This window comes from Colossoma macropomum, unplaced genomic scaffold, assembly GCF_904425465.1.
Source record: "Colossoma macropomum unplaced genomic scaffold, Colossoma_macropomum, whole genome shotgun sequence".
In the NCBI taxonomy this organism is placed as follows: domain Eukaryota; kingdom Metazoa; phylum Chordata; class Actinopteri; order Characiformes; family Serrasalmidae; genus Colossoma; species Colossoma macropomum.
The window spans coordinates 2,913,927-2,933,878 of record NW_023494785.1 but is presented as its reverse complement, the minus strand read 5'-3'; the positions used below and the strand labels follow the sequence as shown (position 1 = coordinate 2,933,878).

General features: G+C 39.7%; 1 protein-coding gene across 2 annotated transcripts in view; it reads left to right on the top strand.

Moving 5' to 3' along the window:
• ntng1a (netrin g1a) overlaps nt 1-19,952 on the top strand; it is a 211,007-nt gene that overhangs the window by 170,441 nt on the left and 20,614 nt on the right. The window contains exon 6 of one of the 2 annotated variants that reach the window (XM_036581451.1): nt 17,081-17,248. In XM_036581451.1, the coding sequence (XP_036437344.1) occupies nt 17,081-17,248 (168 nt within the window). Of the gene's footprint in view, nt 1-4,190; nt 4,236-17,080; nt 17,249-19,952 lie in introns of both variants that reach the window. The other variant, XM_036581441.1, reaches the window with a different exon arrangement.

The window sequence follows — 19,952 nt, the reverse complement described above, 5'->3', positions numbered from 1 at the left end:
TTACGCCACAATTCTAGACAATTCCACACCAGTCATATCGCCAAACACACTTGCTGTGTTCCAGCTAGAGTTCGTCCAACATAAACACTTAACATGAGCTCAGCAGCTCAGAAACTGAGCCCAAGAATTAAAGAACTTGCAGCAAAGAAAAGATACCAGGTGTTTAGTTCAAGCAAATAGGTAGGTTTAAAAGATCTTCATCCTGGGGACATTTCAACTTTGAATATTCATGTAATATTTCAAGGTTTACTACAAGTGCCTAAATTTTGTTGTTGATAATTTGGCTTATGTTGAATAAACAATGGTCAGTTCGGGGCATTCTCTGGCCCACAGATTTGTTGAGATTTTTTAAAATGCCCCTTTTAGTGGTTGAGTTTGACACCCCTGCTTAAGCCAAAAATCAGTATTCACAAGTCCTCAAAAGAGCTGTTGCTGGTGTCAGATTTGTCCCTGAAAAGTGGCATCACTGCAACCCTAATTATTACACAGTCTACCAGGTAGTCTAGTGGTAATCAGTAGTTACTGACCCGGCTCTTGGAGATCTAACTTCCTGCAGAAAGTAGCCCCAACCCTTCTCTACCACACCTAATTACACCAGATTCTGTATTCATATGACCTCACCCAGCTGGATTAAGAGTGTGAGATTTGAGTTGAAAATAAAACGTGCAGGAAAGTAGTAGAAATCTCCAGAAGCAGGGCTGGTGGCCATGGGTCAATCTAATAAATTGAATATATTGCCAAAGCCAAGACTTGCCCAGTGCCTCAGGTCTGAAAGAAATGAACGTTGGACCAAGTTAACAGCCTTTCATCCCTCAGATCCTTCACCCTCCATCGTTGTGTGTCATGATGTGTCCGTTTTGCATGTGCCGTGCTCAGGTTCAGCAGCATGTCCTTCCTGTGATTTCCAGTGGGTCATAGCCGTCGTTCCTTTCTCTGTTCATGAGTGTCCACAAAGCCATAGCACATAGAGGAACCACTTCCCATTCAGGACGCTGTGCAGGGTTGAAGAGTAGTGGAGACACAAATTAGAAGCTAGTGAGATGTTTGCTTAACCTTCTCACAAAGCTCACTAATGAAGGATGGGCCCCGACCAGTGGCTCCCAAACTTGTACCTAGAGTACTTGCGCCTGGAGTACCCCTGCTCTGCAAATTCTACCAATTTAAAAATAAAGATGCCAACAAAGTTATTTAGAGTTACACCTTAGAAGAACTTCTAGAGCTTTTAATAGATCATACTGTAAAGCAGTGGTTCTCAAACTGGCCCTTAGGTACCCCTAGATGGTTCATCCTAACTTGCAACACATAGGGATAGAGCAAAAATGTGGAATGCCTGGGGTCCCGGAGGACCGGTTTGAGAACCACTGCTTTAAATGTGATCTGTCAGTGCTATACCTTTTCAAATATAAATGAGCTCCACATACAGTTATGTAAAGGTTCTATCCCATTGGTCGGCGGCCCTGAACTCTTAAAAAAAGTTTCTACAAAGGGTTCTTGGGGTGATGCCATAGAAGAACCACTTTGGGTTGAAGAACCAAAGAAGAACCTTTTAAAGGTTTGAAGAATCTCTACATAATGTAAAGGTTTTATAGCATTTGAATGTTTCTTCCTAAAACCTTTTACATTGTATGGAGGTTCCTTAAACTTTAAAAACGTTCTTTATGCTCACATATTTCATTTATGGCTCTCTAAAGAACTATTGATTGAAAGCGTCTTTAGGGAAGCAAAATTGGTTCTTCCATTAACCCTAAGAACCCTTTTGGCACCTTTATTTTTAAGAGTGAGCTCCTGGAGATCTGCTGTCTTGAAGAGTTCCTTTGCAACTTTGAACAGATCATCGATCTGCTTGATTAGTTGGATCAGGTATGTTAGATTTGGTAGAAAGGAAGATCTTCAGGAGTAGAACTGTGTGTTCAAGCCAAAAACCATTTAAGAACCTTTATCCTATTAGTCCCTGCTAAAGCACGCCTTCCTCAACTCAAGAAGGGCTTGTGAATTAGCTCATTTAGTTTGCTCAGGTGTGGTAGAGCTGAGCTTCTTATGCAAGTCCTTGGGGCCCACCAGGTGGTCCACATTTTTGTTCTGTCCTAGCTCTCAATATGCCTCAACAGAGCCTTTATGACATTTGATGCTGGTGTATTGGGAGCTATGTGAACGCCGAAGTGTGGACACTCTGGTAGGCTCTGAGGATTATATTGAGAAAGACCTGATCCTTCACATTAACAAGCCCCATGAGTTGAGGTGGATGTATAAAACTAGGTAAAACACTATAAATTGCAGAGCAGAGGTACTCAATGACCAGGGCTGAGAACCACTGGCCTAAACAAGAGAGGCAGGGAGTGGCAGGAGTCCTTGAAGGAGGCAAGATTACAAGCATGAACAGAACGGCCAGGGAAAAAAGTACAAGACGACGAACACAGCAGTTTCTCTGCTGTTGTTTAAGGATAATTGAATCCTTTATTGACTTTTCTCAATTCTATCTCAAGTTTATTAAGCTTGCCGAGACCTGCCTATTGCGGGCATTAGGGTGAAATTAATATTTCAAGATGCAATTCTGGCTGCACGGGGCTGCATTTCATTAAAGGAGAGGCACCAATTAAACTCCGTCACTCCTCGTTTATCTGATTTCACCTGAAATCTTTTCCCAACAAAAAATAATGAATGCAGAAGAGGTGTGAAGAACATCAGAGCTAATCAGCCCCTAATGCAGAATTAAGGTGTTTTATAGCCCCAGTAGCGTCTCTGCTCCAGAGCCTTATGAGAAAGTAACAGTGAAGAGCAAACATCAGGGAAGTCACAAGAGTTCATCGCTTGAAGTTCAGGTTCTGTCACACCGATAAAAGCTCTGGTGGTGTTGCATGGTGAAGGGGGTCCTCTCTGTCAGACCTTCTGTCTGGTTTACCACACTCCATGAAAACAGTGTAAAAAATAGCATTTCTCTTTCCTCTAGATGAGAACAAATAGCTAACGCAAGTATGATTCTTGCATCGCTGATCGTAAACGTCTCCTTGTTTTCTCTAAAACAAGAGACAGTCCTGAAATTATCCTCCTCTACTGAATACATGTAAGCAGTTTTGTGTCAAGACTGAATCTAAAGGAAGGGAAATGCTAGATGGTTTCTGATCACAACCTCACCTAACAGATCAGCACGTTCTCATTTACCCTAAGCATTATTTATTTTAGTTCCCTCATGAAACACAGATCGGAGCTCGAACTGAAAAATCCCTGCACCCACAAAGCAGATCAGATAACGGCGACTTCTCTTATCAGGTTCTTAGTAGAAGCCACTAGCACTAGAAACACTTTAGCACTCTTTCACATGCAACATCCCTCCAGCATGCACTGTGAAAGCACCCCACCAACACAGCACCACCTAAAGGAGAAAGAAAGGAAGGCTGAATTTCCGAACGTACACACTGAAATCCCTTCACTCTTCACCTGTACTCAGCAAGGTCAGGAATGAGGCAACACATGCTAACTACTCCATATTGGGGGAGGTTCAGTGGAGGGAATGGGGCAGAAGGGTTTTTCATGCTGCCTCTGAGCTTGACAGCAGACTGCTTCATCCCTGGCCGTCCAACACACCTGACATTTCCGCCCTCTCTTGGAGGAAATAATGAATTGTATGTAATTACAAGGTCTTGCCCGATGATCCGTCATTAGCCCCTTCGGCGCCTCTCGCATTGCTAATTCAGTGTTATTCTTTCTTCCAGAAATATAGCGTAATTAGATATTGACTGAATAATCAATTTGATGAATTGAACCAAACGTGGCGGCTTTCTATATATAGAGGGACACGGCGTGCAAGGCATGTAGATCTTCAGCGATTCCAGCGAGCATCTCAGCAACACAGACCCGACTCTAGGTTTTCTCATTTTGTTTGGTTTATCGCTGTTAGCCATCATCTCATTTGATGCCAAGAGAGCCACGAGCCATGAAACATGCACAAATTACATACAATCTCCCGGAGGACGTGTGTGACTGGTTTTGGGATGCATCTACTGCTTGTTCTCTGTCAGGCTTGGCAGTTCTCTGTCGTGCAAGAGAGTTATGCAGAACCCAAGCCGTAGCTGTATGTGTTAGCCGTCTCTGTGTCCACCTGGTCCTACCTAGATCCATTGTTAGTGCATCTGACTGATCACAAAACACAAAGTCCTTTCTAACAACTCCTCGTCTCTCCTGATTGCATACAGTCCGGCAGAATGTTTCATCTCTAGGCGTTGCTAACCGCAACCAAGGTAGGACATACTTCCAACTCAGACCAAATACTGTTTCTTTTCTTTTTCTTTTCCTTTCTACTTTTTTTTTTATTCTTTATTTTTGGTTTCCTCCAGATCTGCCACAGATAGCAATCTCGAGTCTGTAGTGAGAGTCAAATGAAATCACCTGAGATTCAGCCTACCAGTTTTAGCAGGGTTTACCGTTTGCTGTACTGTCAGGCGAAAAGTCTGACAACCTCCAAATGGACAAACTTGCTTTTTTCCTCTGTCTTGCTCACGTACGAGGGGGCTCTGACAAGTCTGAGAGCAGCGCTGAGATTTGCTGTGCCTTCTGCAACTATAAGAAACATTGCTCCCGTATATCTTCCACTATAGAAACCACACACGTACACAAAGAGAGGCTCCCAGCAGTCAAACGCTCCCTTTTAAGCAAGATAGTATGAGGCTTGCAGGGAGTCTCTCATTGTTATCTGAGCTCAGCTGAAGAACAGAGGTTTTCATGAGAGACGTTTGTGAGGATTGATTTCAGATAATGTTGAATTAATCTACAGTGTGAAGTCTTGGAGATGACTGGCAACCAGGTTCCTTACAGTCTTACAGTCTTGTCTTGGGGTCAGGGGCGTAATCTAAGGAGGGTTGGGGAGGGACATGTCCCTCCCAATGTTGAAAATAAGCACTTTTACTTCCCCCACTTTTGGACTTGGAAGAAAGCAGAAAAGCATTATGAGAACAAACACTTCTAGCAAGTGCAATAACACCTTTAGAGGGCAGCACTGAATCATGTTTGTTTAATAGAGCTCAAGCTGTTCTTCTCTTCACTTGGGAATTCTCCTCTATCTTTGCTAACACTTCCAGTTGAAGCTAACACTGGGCCTCATTCACCAACTGTTCTTTCTTCTTAAAACTTACGCAGTTTTCAAGAGGTTTTCACAAATATTCTGACATTGACCATTTTTTTTTCATATCTGGGATTTGTTCTTAGGGAAGAACAGAATCTACACACACTCAAGAGCACAAAGGTGTAACAATTCTGCAGTTTAAGAACACGACATACACTTTTTCCTAGGACCTTTTCTCAAGAACGCATTCAAGAACACACTTAGGAAGGTATCGGCAAATGAAATCCATTAATATTGAGAAACCTCCAGATCTATAGAACACAATTTATGGAATTCTTTACTCTTCCATGTGTGGATAAGGTCACCAAACACTATTATATCACTACTAAGTGTACCGGAATGGTAACTAGAGTGGTAGATTGCTGAGGGAACATTAGCTAACTAGGTAGTTAAATGTTTTAGCAAGCATGCTAATACCTCTTGCTGAGCCAATGCATATGAAAAAGACACTTGGTCCCATGTTAACCCTGGTTAGTTCTGCTGCACAGTGCCAGCCGAGCATCTGCTGTTTGACAGAACTCATTAATGAAGGATTTTATACAGGACTGCACTCCTCAGTCCAGCTGAAATCTATTCTCTTCACTTGGGAATTCTCTTCTATCTTTGTTAACACTTGCATTTGAAGCTAACATTATTACAGAGAAACTTCCAGATCTACAGAACACAACTTATGGAATTATTTACTCTTCCATGTGAGGATGGTCACAAAACACTATTATATCCCTACTAAGTGTAAAGGAATGTTACCTAGAGTGGTAGATTACTGAGATAATGTTAGATAACTAGGTAATTAATTATATTAGCAAGCATGCTAATACCTCTTGCTGAGCCAATACATATGAAAAAGACACTTGGTCCCATATTGACCCTGGTTAGTTCTGCTACACAGTGCCAGCCAGGCATCTGCTGTTTGACAGACCTCAATCCTTATGAAGGATACAGGAGTGCACTCCGCAGCCAATTTAGAGGAGTACAGTCTACATGAGAACTGTGAAACTCCAGCTACTGCACTGATAGAACAGGCCTGTGAACACACCATGAAACTGGTTCCACTGGGTGGCGAACTACAACATCTTGGCATAACATATTCACAACTTCATGTTCATGAAAAGAATATTTGGTTCCTGTGTTGGAATATGTTTCATTGTTGTTTATTTCTGTTAAACAAGTCAATTATGACTCATTTAATTTGTTAATTTGTCATTTTAATTGTTCATTTTTGTTCTTTTATTGTCTTGAATTTTTTGTCCAGTAGCTCCTCAAGTTGCTTTGTCAACTGTGCCCTCTGTTCAGATTGCGAACAGTAAGAGAGGTAGGACTACTGAGATTCATACTGAGTTTCCCTGGATCCGTCTGGCCCCTCGTCCCCCTCCCCGCTGTATGAGTCTGAACCAAGCCCATTACCCACACAGCACCTACAGTACCAGTCAAAAGTCTGGACACATCCACGAGTTGATCCAAGAGTTGTATCGTTTTGACTATTTTCCACACTTTGCAATAAGAGTGAGGGCATCAAAACTACGAAGAACCACATAGAATTAAACAGGAACCAAAAAGTGCTAGATCCATCTTATCTTCTCATCTAGACTCTTCAGTCTTTTCCTTGGTGTAGCTTGGTAGCTTTGCCTGGTGTTCTCTCAGGCAGCTTCATGAAGAACCACTTTAGATGTACACTCTAAAAAGATGGTTCTTCAGTTAAGATAATGTTTTTTTTAGAACCATGAGCTCTCTATGGAACCATTCCATGCTTAAACCGTTCTTCAGATTGATGGAGAATGTGTTGTGTATGGTTCTACACTCTTAAAAATGTTGGTTCTTCAAGGTTTCTTTAATAAAGGAAATAGTTCTATATAGAACCATGAATGCTTAATGAATGCTTTGCATGATTAAAAGGTTATTTGCATCGTCTTCACATTGATAGAGAATGTGCTTTAAATGGTTCCACATATAACCTCTTTGAAAAGGGTTCTATATAGCACCAAAAAGCGTTCTACTATTGTTAAAATGTCAAACCTATAACAATAGAAAAATCCTTTTTGGTGCCATATACAACCATTTTCAAAAAGATTCTATATAGAACCATATACAACATGTTCTCTATCAATCTGAGGAACCCTTTCATGATGCAAAGAACCCTTTAATCATGCAAAGGGTTCTAGAAGTGTTCATGGTGCCGTGTAGAACAATTTTCTTTACTAAAAACAATCTTTTTTAAGTGTGTATGTAGCACCAAAAAGGGTTGTTCTGTTGCTATGAGCTTGACATCATAACAATGGTAGAACACTTTTTGGTGCTACATAGAACGCTTTTAAAAAAAATGGTTCTATATAGAATCATATACCTTATCTTCAACAATCTGAAGAACAATTTCACCATGCAAAGAACCATTTAAGCCATAAATGATGCCATACAGAACTCATGTCTTTGGAAAAAAGCACTGCCTTTACTAAAGAACCCCTGAAGAACCTCATTTGCTACTGAAAATGACTTGTTTGGGTTCCACTGAATCCTTTTTTACATTTAAAATGTACTCAAATTATTTTAATTTGTCTTAGAAACAATATGTAACCATAGGCCTTTGCATCAAAAATGTATAGATTATGTAAAGATACATTAAATTCAAGGTTTTGACTGGTACTCTAACCCAGTGGTTCTCAATACCCCAAGCTTTGAATATGTTTGTTTTCCCACTCTAGCACAATTAATTGTACTCTTGAAGGGCCTGAAGATCCCTGATGAGTTGGATTAACTGTGTTGGATTAGAGAAACCTGAAAATGTGTAATGATTGGGGTCCACAGCACCACTGGCCTGACCCTAAACTAGCAACTGCCAACCCTCCTCCTGAAAATCTGCCATCTCTGCCAACACAGTTAAGATCTAATCCTAATTCATAACATCTGGTACACTTAAACCATGGCTGCAGAAGAGATTATTAACTTCTTAGAGGTCTGGAGTTATTACTGTTGCCTTTCAATACTATTTAAATGTAATTACGTTATTATGATTAATTACATAGTAGTTACATAATTTTTTTTTTCTGTTTGTTTTAATTTTAAAAATAGCAAAATCAATATTTTATTGTTATTTCTGCAAAAAAGGACCAGGCACACAAAAATAACTTTTCATCAAATTCAAATCATAATACAATACCTTCTCTGTCACTAACAAACAAACCAATTGTTTCCTCAAGCTCTGAGTCAGAAATAATTCATGTATTCTCTGTTTTGGCTAAGTGATAACTCTGGACTTCTAAGGCTTAAGTGTATCATGTGAACTCTGCAGGATGGTAAATCTCCAAGAAGAATGTTGGTCTACTATCCAAATCCTGGTGTGTTCTCTCTATCCGGTACTAATACACAAAGTCCCCCTGTGTGTACAGTAGAACCATTGACCTTCTTGTACTAGATGTGAGTGTGATGTGGTTTTCTTCTTAGTGACATGGACAGTGTTACAATAACTCAGTAACAAGTTACATTTGGTGGATTTGTACGTTCCTGAGTGTTTTCAAATGATACACTCTTTTAAAAAAGTGCTTCAAGGGTTCTTTAGTAAACACAGTGGTTCTGTATAGAACTATGAACACTCAAAGAACCATTTGCATGCTTAGGGTTCTTTGCATCATGAAATCACTCTTCAGATTGGTGGAAAATGTGTTATATATGGTTCTATATAGACTTTTTTTTTGAAAATGGTTCTACATAGCACCAAAAAAGGGCTCTGCTGTTGTTATTATCCCAATATAGAACTATATTCAACACATTCTCCATCAATCTGAAGAACCATTTTACCATGCAAAGAAGCATTTAAGCATGCAAAAGATTTTTGAGCATTCAAGTCTCCATATAAAATTGTTTTTAAGAGTGTATTAGTGAGGAAAGTAATGTAAACATTTAGTTGCTTATTTGGGTTCATTTCATTTTGTTGTGTTGGCTCAGCTCCTGTTCTGCTTTACTGCTGTTCTGCTCTACTTTACGTCTCTCACTTTGGAACTTTATAATTTTATTTTATACCAGAAAGATCCAAAAGGAGAACAATGGGACCTTAATGTTAATGTTAACCTTAATGTTTATTTGAGCATTCTTGAGAATAACAATTTCTATGTTCCTTAAAGAAATATGTTGGGAAAATAAAGATATCTGTGAGCGTGAAGAAACTTTTAAAGATTTAAAGAACATTTTTTCTACAACCTGGAAAGTTCAATAAGTCATTCAGTACTTAAGTATACTCTTAAAAAAGATGGTTCTTCAAGGGTTCTGAAGTAAAGACAGTGGTAATATATAGAACCCTGAACACTCAAAGAACAATCTGCATGCTTAAAGAGTCCCTGCATCATGAAATAGTTCTTCAGGTTGATGGAGACTGTGTTGTATTTGGTTCTATCTTGAAAAGGGTTCTATATAGCACCAAAGAGGGTTCTGCTATTGTTACAATGCCAGTACAGAACCAAGTACAAGACTTTCCATCAATCTGAAGATCCATTTCACTGTGTAAAGAACCATTTAAGCATGCAGAAGATTTTTCCATATAGAACTGTTAAGAGTGTGTTCTTCAAGGGTTCATTAATAAGGGGAATGGTTCTATTTAGAACCATTCCATACCATAAATGGTTCTTTGCATGGTGAAATGTTAAGATTGATGGAGAATGTGTTGTTTGTGGTCTTATTTAAAACCTTTTTGAAAATGGTTATATGTATCATCAAAAAGGCTCATCTATCATAAACAAGCTTGGCATTGTAGCAATAGAAGAACACTTTTTGGTGCTATATAGAACTATATACAACACATTCTCCATCTGAAGAACCATTTCACCATGCAAAGAACATTTAAGCATTAAATGGTTCTATACAGAACTTGTGGTTCTAAATAGAACCATTGCCTTCACTAAAGAAACCTTGAAGAACCATCTTTTTGAAGAGTGTAGTTTTAGAGCTGTTGCTTTTGTACTTCTACTCAAGCTGGTTTTTGAAAGCTTTAGTTGTTTGTTCACTGCAGTAACCGTGTTTTTACTGGTTGTAGTTAAAGTTTGTCCCAAAATAAGAACCCAGATGTGTGTCTGAGTAACTGCAGGAGGGCTGCAATGACAAAAGCTGGTATTCATCCATCGGAAGATTTGGAGCTGTTTTTTGGACACAGCTTAATCCTAATCTTGGACTAAATTACGCTGTTGATGATTTTCTCATTCTAAATATCTAGTTGGATTAATCTCTGTCTGGAAAACTGGAGCTTTGGTCTTGTTGGATTACTCTGATTAATAGATGGCTTCTTCAGATGATCCGGTTTTGGATATGAATGATGTTTGTAATGTATCTCCGTAATGATCTTTTCCTGGGTGAACATGATCCAGAGTCCAGTATTAGAGCGGCGGTCTGTGATGTGTTGGACGATGTGGAATGGCTGACTTTCAGGCTGAGTTGGACTTTGGAAAGACAGGATGTTTTAAATGTAAACGTGTTTTTGCCTGGAGAGACCTTGGAAGAGGCTTGAGCTCAATCCAAATCCTGCGCCCAAACAGAGTGGGGGGACAGCAGGGGGGCCCTAGCGGTCAGGGGAGGGGCTCAAGGGACAAGATGAACCATGAATTGAATATAATTTAATTTACAGTATATTGAAAAAACACTTATTAAGAGAGAAAATGTAAGCATGTTCTGTAGGAAACCATACAAGATGCTAAGGTCTTAAGAGGCAGCCAAAGATACTACCCTTTTAAAAAAGATGGTTCCTCAGGGGTTCCCTATAGAACCATGAATACTCAAGGCATGGTGAAATGGTTCTTCAGATTGATGGAGAGTGTGTTATATATGACAACGGTTCTATAAAGCACCAAAAAGGGTTCAGCTATTGTTAAGACATCTAGCTTGTAACCCTTTTTACTATACAGAACCATATACAACACATTCTCCATCAATCTGAAGAATCACTTCACCATGCAAAGAACCATTTAAGTATGCAAATGGTTCTTTTAGTGTTTATGGTTCTATATAAAACCATTGTCTTTACTAAAGAACCATTGGAGAGCTATCTTTTTTAAAGAGTGTAGCTTAAGATCTTAAGAGGCAGCCAAATATACCACAAAGTTGCTTCCTCAAGGGTTCTTTGGTAAAGACATTGAATCCATATAGGACCATGAACACTCAAAGAACCATTTGCATACTTACATGGTTATTTGCATAGTTAAATGGTTCTTCAGATTGATGGAGAATGTGTTGAATATGAAAATGGTTCTATAAAGCACCAAAAAGCGTTCGGCTATTGTTAAGACATCTAGTTGTAACCCTTTTTGTCTACATAGAACCACCTACAACACATTCTCCATCGATCTGAAGAACGACTTCACTGTGCAAAGAACGATTTAAGTATGCAACTGGTTCTTTGATTGTTCATGGTTCTATATAAAACCCTTGTCTTTACTAAAGAACACTTGGAGAACCCTCTTTTTTAAGAGTGTATCTTCACCACCCAAACAGGGACTTGAACCCCATCTACAGCATACTAGGCTTGGACTGTACTCCTATACTACCTAAATACAAAGAACCAGTGAGTTATAACTGTGAGAGCTCCACAGAGCCGGGCATAAGCACTGTGGCGATGTGTCCATCCGTGTCAGGTCAGAGGGGCTGAGACAGCAGTACTGCCCCAGAGGGGGGCACTCAAGAGCGATAGTTGTGGAACTGACCCATTAGCTCTATTGGAGGCCATATCCAACCCAATTATTATAGACGTCAATCAGGAGGGCACTTGTACAGTCTGAGGGCATTGGGGATTGGTCCCCCCGTTGGGGTCTATGTTTGCCTGAGGGGGCACACAGGAGGGTCCATTGGTTGGGTTTAGGGCAGTAGTGCTGGATTATCCAATACAATTAGTTTTGTAGGAATTTGCATAATCCAACTTATGTGAAAAAGATATAGTTTGTCAAGAAATCAAATATGGTGGTCCCTACCCCAAAGGTAGAAGATCAGCCAAGACATGTTTGGTGTCTGAAATTTGCTTCTTTATATTTAGCACTAGAGCTATGAGGCTAATGTGGTCAACAAATAATGGAAGTGTTTAGCCCAATAATTAGCATCATCAACTGCCTTAAAACAATGTGGATTTAATCTCAATTAGTCTTGCTAATGTAGTTTCTGACACTTTTGTTTTTAGCTATGCAGCATAATTTTGTTGTTCTATTACTTGTTAGTTACATTAGCCTCATACCTCATAGTGTTAAACATGCCTTGGCTGATTTACCTTTGGGGCTGTGTAAATTAGATTTTTTCCCAGAGTAATTTCTAAGGTTAGAGACTTGAATTGTGCGTAGTCTAACACGACTGCTCATAATTCCATTGAAATCAGGTTAGATTACTAAGTCACGTCAGGACAAACAGGGTCAGCCCTGAGGGCTGTTGGGATTTTTAACCCAAGAAACTGTGCCTAAGATCCAGAACCGCTCTGAAACTGGGACAAGCTGGTGCAGGTCCCAAATAAACTTTCCTTTTTCATAGAAAATGAACAGATAGGAAAGTTATTTCTGATATGGACACACCATTTCTCACGGTGCAGCTGACAGAATCAATACTGTGGAAAAAAAGGGAAAAACTTTTCCGGCCTTTCGGTTTCCTGATAGGTAGGGTATGCTACATTCCTATCCGTGACCTGAAAAGACTTGTTATTTTTGGGGTTTAGGAAATGTAGGCTATTGTTATAGATCCTCTCCAAGTTCCAGCTCCGCTTTTCCATTTTTTTCTTTGTCAGATAACAATCCATTACTGTGAAAAGCCCCATACTGTCGATGTAAATTTCAAGCCCATGTTGAAAATTACATCCCCTTGTGATTTAGCGTCATGCTTCTTCCATGCGTCACATCGTTCTTTGCTGTCTTCTCTTCATCGTCAGTCATGATCATCATCATCATCTCCATCATCATCGTCCTCCAGTACAGTGTATGCTCAAACCAATGCGCCTCACTAACAAACATGCTTCCTCATGACTCTTAAGGTGACCTGCAGACTGTGTCCGTGCCAGTGGCTGTCATCCTGCTGCTAACTCCAGCCTCGCTAACCCAGCATGCCACGCGTGTATGCCGTCTAAACACACACACACACACACACTCACACAAACACACGGACCGCAGAATGTTTTCTTAGAGCAATCAGAGTTTGGAGCTCTTCATCGGTTTATATTTTTAATATTTCTGCATAATTGAGTGTTGGAGATGTAAACAGAGAGTCAGAGTGGTTTGGTGTGAAATGGTTCAGATGTCTTTACAGTGGTGGTGATAGGAACCAGGGGTCGCCATGACTACAACACAGATATAGACATTTTATTTACTATCCAAAACCACCAGTGAACCTACACGAGCCTTCTGAGTTTTATATGGAATGTTGATGATGGAAAATAGTGGAAAATCTGAAAACAATAAGTTTTCTTTGGGGACTATTTTGCCTCACAGTACTTTGCATGTATCCCTCCACCACAGATGGCTTTAAGAAGTACATTTTAGGCCAAAATCTTCTCAAATCTATCATAAATCAGTGTCTCAGACATCAGACAGTGTATAGCTTTCACTCACAATCTTTAATTTCTAGACATTTACCAGAAAAGGTGAAGTACATACTCCAAAGTACTAGATAATTATTATGGGTAACATGATGGTGAGCTTCAAGACAGTTTAATTAAATTATGCTGAAACAGGTTCTGAAAAAAAAAGTTGCTTGAAAGTTATATGATTCATTTGATTCAGTTGATGTAACATTTCATTTGTTTGGGATTCAGCAACTTTTTTCAGTGTATTAACTGAGTAAGTGTACTAGCTCTCTTTGTACAGCTATCTGGAACCAACACTGAACCTACATGTGTCTTCTGAGGTGTATATGGAATGTTGATGATGGGAAAATAGTGAAAAATCTGAAGAAATAAGTTGTGTTTGGGGACTATTTTGCCTCACAACACCCTGTATGTATCCCTCCACCATGGATGGCTTTTAAAAAGTACTTTAGGCCAAACTCTTCTGGCAGGCAGTGTATTCATAACTATTTCATGTGATAACTATCTGTGAGGGAGCTTTTAGAGGTGGACGTCTGGTTCCTATCACCACCACTGTGAACGATTCTGACTCTGTAAGTTTCTCTAGAACAGAACATTTCACACCAAACCACGCGGAACCACTCTGTTTACATCTTAACTATTTATTTAAATAAGCAAGAGTCAGTGAACTCATTAAGAACTTACTTTTTTCAGCTAGGCTACAGGAAATGATTGGCCCTTAATTGTTCTGTGATAGTACAACAGTGAATATGGTTAATGATTCACTTAAATGCACTGCAGGGAAAATCCGAAGACTCTGGAGAAGTTAGACATTTTTTCCTGTCTAAGTTATCTAGTTCTGGAACAATCCTTTGTTATTACATAAAGGTTCTGTGTTCTTTTCTTTCATAGTAGTTACTCACTGGAACTGGTCAATTCTGTTATTAATCTAAAGGCATATCTACATTCTACGAACTACATTCTTTTAGAAAAGGTGCCACAAGGGTTCTTTGTGCAATGACATAGTTTCCCTAAAAAACCATGTATAATAAAAAAAAAAAATAGTGAGGGTGAAGAACCTTTTAAAGACTTGAAGACCTTTCACAAAATAGGGTCTATACCAGTTTGATTATTCTTTTCAGAACCTTTTACATAATGCAAAAGTTCTAAAAAGAATCATCAAATTGGTAAACAAAGGTTCTTGATACTCACGCATCTCATTTTCAAAGAACTCTCCACCGAAGGTTTCTTTATAGAATCAAAAGTGCTTCTTCTACAGTCTTAAAAAAGATGATTCTTCAAGGGTTCATTAGTAAAGGGAATGGTTCTATGTAGAACCGTAAGTCCTAAATAGAACCAATTCATGCTTAAATGGTTATTTGCATGGTTGTATGGTGCTAGATTGATCTAGCACCAAAAAGGGTTCTGCTATTATTATGATGTCAAACTTATAACAATAAAAGAAACTTTTGGCACTATATAGAACCACTTTCAAAAAGATTCTATATAGAACCATAAACAACAAGTTCTCCATCAATCTGAAGAACCACTTTACCATGCAAAGAACCATTTAAGAATGAAATGGTTCTGTATAGAACACATTGTTCTAAATAGAAGCATTTCCTTTACTAAAGAGCCCTTGAAGAACCATCTTTTTTAAGAGTGTATGGCATTGCACGAAGAACCCATTTGGCACTATAAATTATTGAGTATTTACTATAAATTATTCCATATCTTCTATGAAATTACCATGTAAGTTCTGTAGTTAGAGTGAACTGAAGTGTGGACCCTCATACAGACCCTTGAGATCAGGTTTCCTCTTTAGGGATTAAGTCTAGGCCTGGACTACATTTGTGTTTAAACTCAGAATGCAGTGCAGTCCAGAACTAGGCTTAATCCCTGTCTGAGAAACCTAGACACTTAAAAAAGGTGGTTCTTCAAGGGTTATTTAGTAAAGAAGATGGTTCTATGTAGAACCATGAACACCCAAAGAGCTTTGCATGATTAAAAGGTTCTATGCATCGTGAAAGGTTCTTCACATCAATGGATAATGTGCTGTATATGGTTCTACATAACACCAAAAAGGGTTCGTCTATTGTAACAAGCTTGACATCGGGTCAATAAAGAGTCTATATAGAACCATATTCAACACGTTCTCCATCAATCTGAAGAACCTTTTGCAATGCTGAGAACTCTTTAATCATGCAAAGGGTTCTTTGAGTGTTTATGGTCATATATAACCATTTTCTTTACTAAAGAACCCTTGAAAACCAACTTTTTGTACTTTAAGAGTTTACACCAGTCAGAGCAGAGGTCGAGAAAGGTTTGTTTTTGATGCGTTGATTGTGATATAGACAGATGCAGAATGCGCACGACTCAATATTCATGCAACAAAACAGGTAGAACAATAAATGAACACCACAGAATATTTGTACAGGACAAATATGGATTTTCTCCATTAATAGGCTGAAAGAGAAAAACAGGCAGGGTCGTTTTAGACCCCATTCTGCAGTCCATGCTCACATACACACTTACATACGTACACCGATCAGGCTTAACATTATGACCACCTCCTTGTTTCTACACTCATTGTCCATTTTATCAGCTCCACTTACTGTATAGGTGCACTTTGTAGTTCTACAGTTACAGACTGTAGTCCATCTGTTTCTCTGATACTTTGTTAGCCCCCTTTTACCCTGTTCTTCAGTGGTCAGGACCCCCATGGACCCTCACAGAGCAGGTACTATTTGGGTGGTGGATCATTCTCAGCACTGCAGTAACACTGACGTGGTGGTGGTGTGTTAGTGTGTGTTGCGCTGGTATGAGTGGATCAGACACAGCAGTGCTGCTGGAGTTTTTAAACACCTCAGTGTCACTGCTGGACTGAGAATAGTCCACCAACCAAACATATCCAGCCAACAGCGTCTTGTGGGCAGCGTCCTGTGACCACTGATGAAGGACTAGAGGATGACCAACACAAACTGTGCAGCAGCAGATGAGCTATCGTCTCTGACTTTACATCTACAAGGTGGACTGACAAGGTAGGAGTGTGTAATAGAGTGGACAGTAAGTGGACACAGTGTTTAAAAACTCCAGCAGCACTGCTGTGTCTAATCCACTCGCACCAGCGCAACACACACTAACACACCACCACGTCAGTGTTACTGCAGTGCTGAGAATGATCCACCACCCAAATAGTACCTGCTCTGTGAGGGTCCATGGGGGTCCTGACCACTGAAGAACAGGGTAAAAGGGGGCTAACAAAGTATCAGAGAAACAGATGGACTACAGTCTGTAACTGTAGAACTACAAAGTGCACCTATATAGTAAGTGGAGCTGATAAAATGGACAATGAGCGCAGAAACAAGGAGGTGGTCAGAATGTTACGCCTGATCGGTGTTTACACACACAGACACACACTCGGATTTAAACACAGCCGCGTTTCTCTCCCTCTCTGCAAGACTGCGAGTGCCTCGGCCACTCCAACCGCTGCAGCTACATCGATCTGTTAAACACGGTCATTTGCGTGAGCTGTAAGCACAACACTAGGGGGCAGCACTGTCATCTGTGCAAGCTGGGCTACTACCGCAATGCTTCGGCCGAGCTGGAAGATGAGAATGTTTGCATAGGTCAGTGCCCCCCCAACCACCCCCACCATTTCACCGTCATTCATACAGCTTAGCGCCCCCTACTGTCCCCTCGTCACCTTTCGCCTTAGCCATCTGTCCTTCCTCCTCTTCCTCTTCTCCCTGTGTTGTCGCCGTCACTCCCACTGTATGTTACACATCTCCTTTAGCATTCTTTATTCGCGCACATGAATCTGTACAAGTGTACAAAAATTACGGACCATGTTTTTAGCTACTTTTATCCCAGTTTATAGCAGCGTGTCATAGAGTGTCACAAACCACACAACCAAGTCTATTAGAGACTACTTAATGACTTGACATGGTATGCTGTTAGCACCATGCTAACTGGTTTGGGACAAGCAGAGCCGGTTTATGAGGAGCCTGGCCACTTCCTATTTCCCTCGTTATATCAAAAACAGGACTGCAAAACATTAGAGGGCACCCGCGAGTGAGTCCTCAATGAATGGGAGTAAATGAAGCTACAAGGCTAAAAATGAAAAGTTAAAATAGTTTCTAATCACTGAACCAGAACTTTCCTTTAATTTTAGAAACTAAAAGAATGAATTTCACTAAAAAAGCAAAGAAAACTCACCTGTATGTTTCCTTTGTTCTATAGCAAATGTGTTTTGGGCAGCAGGACACTAGCATTACTGCTACTTGGCTGTCCGTGCTCACTGACATCATCGACATACATGAGGCGTCGTTTTAAACTCCTATAACTGTTGCTGAAAATATAACAGCAGTGTTAAAATGTTTTAATGCTGTTCTGTGTTCAGGAAATGAATGTATTCCTTAATCATAAAAATAGTCAACCATTTATAAACTATGATTTTGCTCAAACACTCCATTTTAACCCATTCATTTTGGGCTTGCTCGGGAGCGCCCTCTAGCGTTTGAGAAACCCAGAAGACATTACAGAGTGGCAGTTCTCCTCTCTACATGTTCTCTGGTTCAAGCTGTCATCACCTGTTAGCAACATTAGCCTCATAGCTCTAGTGCAAAAACTTTGGTTACTAACCATGTCTCATCTGATCAACTACATTTGAAACGAAGGAGAAAACTGTGCAAATTTGATTTGTAAATTATTGCCTTCCCATAAACTTGTTAGCGGAAGGTGAAAGACAGGAAAGAGAAGCAGAGGAGAGGGAAAGTGTTTTCTCTGACAGTCTTTAAGTTGTAGATATTTAGCAAGAAAGTGTGAAGTACAAACTACTAGATAAGTACTAGATAATTATGATGGGTAAAATGATGGTAAGCTCCAAGACAGTTTAATTAAACTGAAATGCCAAACATGTTCTAGATATTACTGAAACAAAGTTTGCTTAAAACTTGTATGATTCAAATGTGTCCACTGGATCCACATGAATGAAATATGAAATATCAAGATAATTACTCTGTGTAAGTACTTCATAACTTACTTCATTTAAATTGATGTAACATATTTAATTTGTGTAATCTTTAATTATTTTGAGAAAAGTGACCAATACAGTAAGTTCCAATACAGTCTAACCATATTACACTGAAATGACCATCAGGTTCTGCATATTAAGCTTATAAAGGACATAATGTCATAAATATTTGGACTGATAAGGTGATAAAAACCTGAATAATTACCTAGTACTGTGCCTCACACTTACCTGCACTCTCAAAAAAGATGGTTCTTCAAGGGCTCTTTGGTGTAAACAATGGTTCTAGATAGAACCACAGACACTCAACGAACCATTTTCATGCTTAAATGGTGCATGGTAATATCATTCTTCAGATTGATGGAGAATGTGTTGTATATGGTTCTTTATAGAACCTTTTTGAAAAGGGTTCTATATAGCACCAAAAAGGGTAATTGTTACAATGTTAAGCTTGTAAAAATGCACGTGTAAAAATGGTGCTTCAAGGGTTCTTTAGTAAAGAAAATGGTTCAATACAGAACCATGAACACTCAAAGAACCATTCACATGATTAAAAGATTCCTTGCATCATGAAATGGTTCTTCAGACTGATGGAGAATGTGCTGATGGTTCTATATAGAGCCTTTTGGAAAAAGGGTTCTATACAGTGCCCAAATGGTTACTATGTCAAGCTTGTAACAATACCAGAACCCTTTTAGGTGCTATAAGGAACGCTTTTTGAGTCCATGCACACTTTTCATCAATCCGAAGAACTTTTCATGATGCAAGGAACCCTTTAATCATGCGAAGTGTTCTTTGATTATTTATGGTTCAGTATAGAACCATTTGTCTAGAAGAACCATCTCATTTCAGAGTGTTGATGATATCTAGAACTTAAGAAACTGTAAAAGAAAGCATGACTGAGGAAAAGCGAGAGGAGAGAGAGATATAGTGAGCAGGGAAGGGACAGAGGGGAGAAGGAGATGTTTAGTCTTGTCTAGTTTGCGTGGGTGAGGACCCTGAGAGCTGTGGGCCGTCTGGGATCGTATTAAGACCCAACACAGTCCTGAGCTGAGGCTCAGCAGACACTACACAGTGCTGTGGTTCTTGATTACTCACTGCAACCCCTGATTCCTTGCCCTGCGTGCACACCGCCGGCATCACTGACGCAGCCAGACGTCATTCAGTTTCAATGAGAGGCAGCGACGCTAAGCGGCGAGCAGTGTAGCAACTGTTGGTTCCTATTGAAGATTTATTCCATTGTATTTATCAAATCTTTATTTATTTTCAGAGATTTCCACAAAAACGAGGCATGTCTTCTA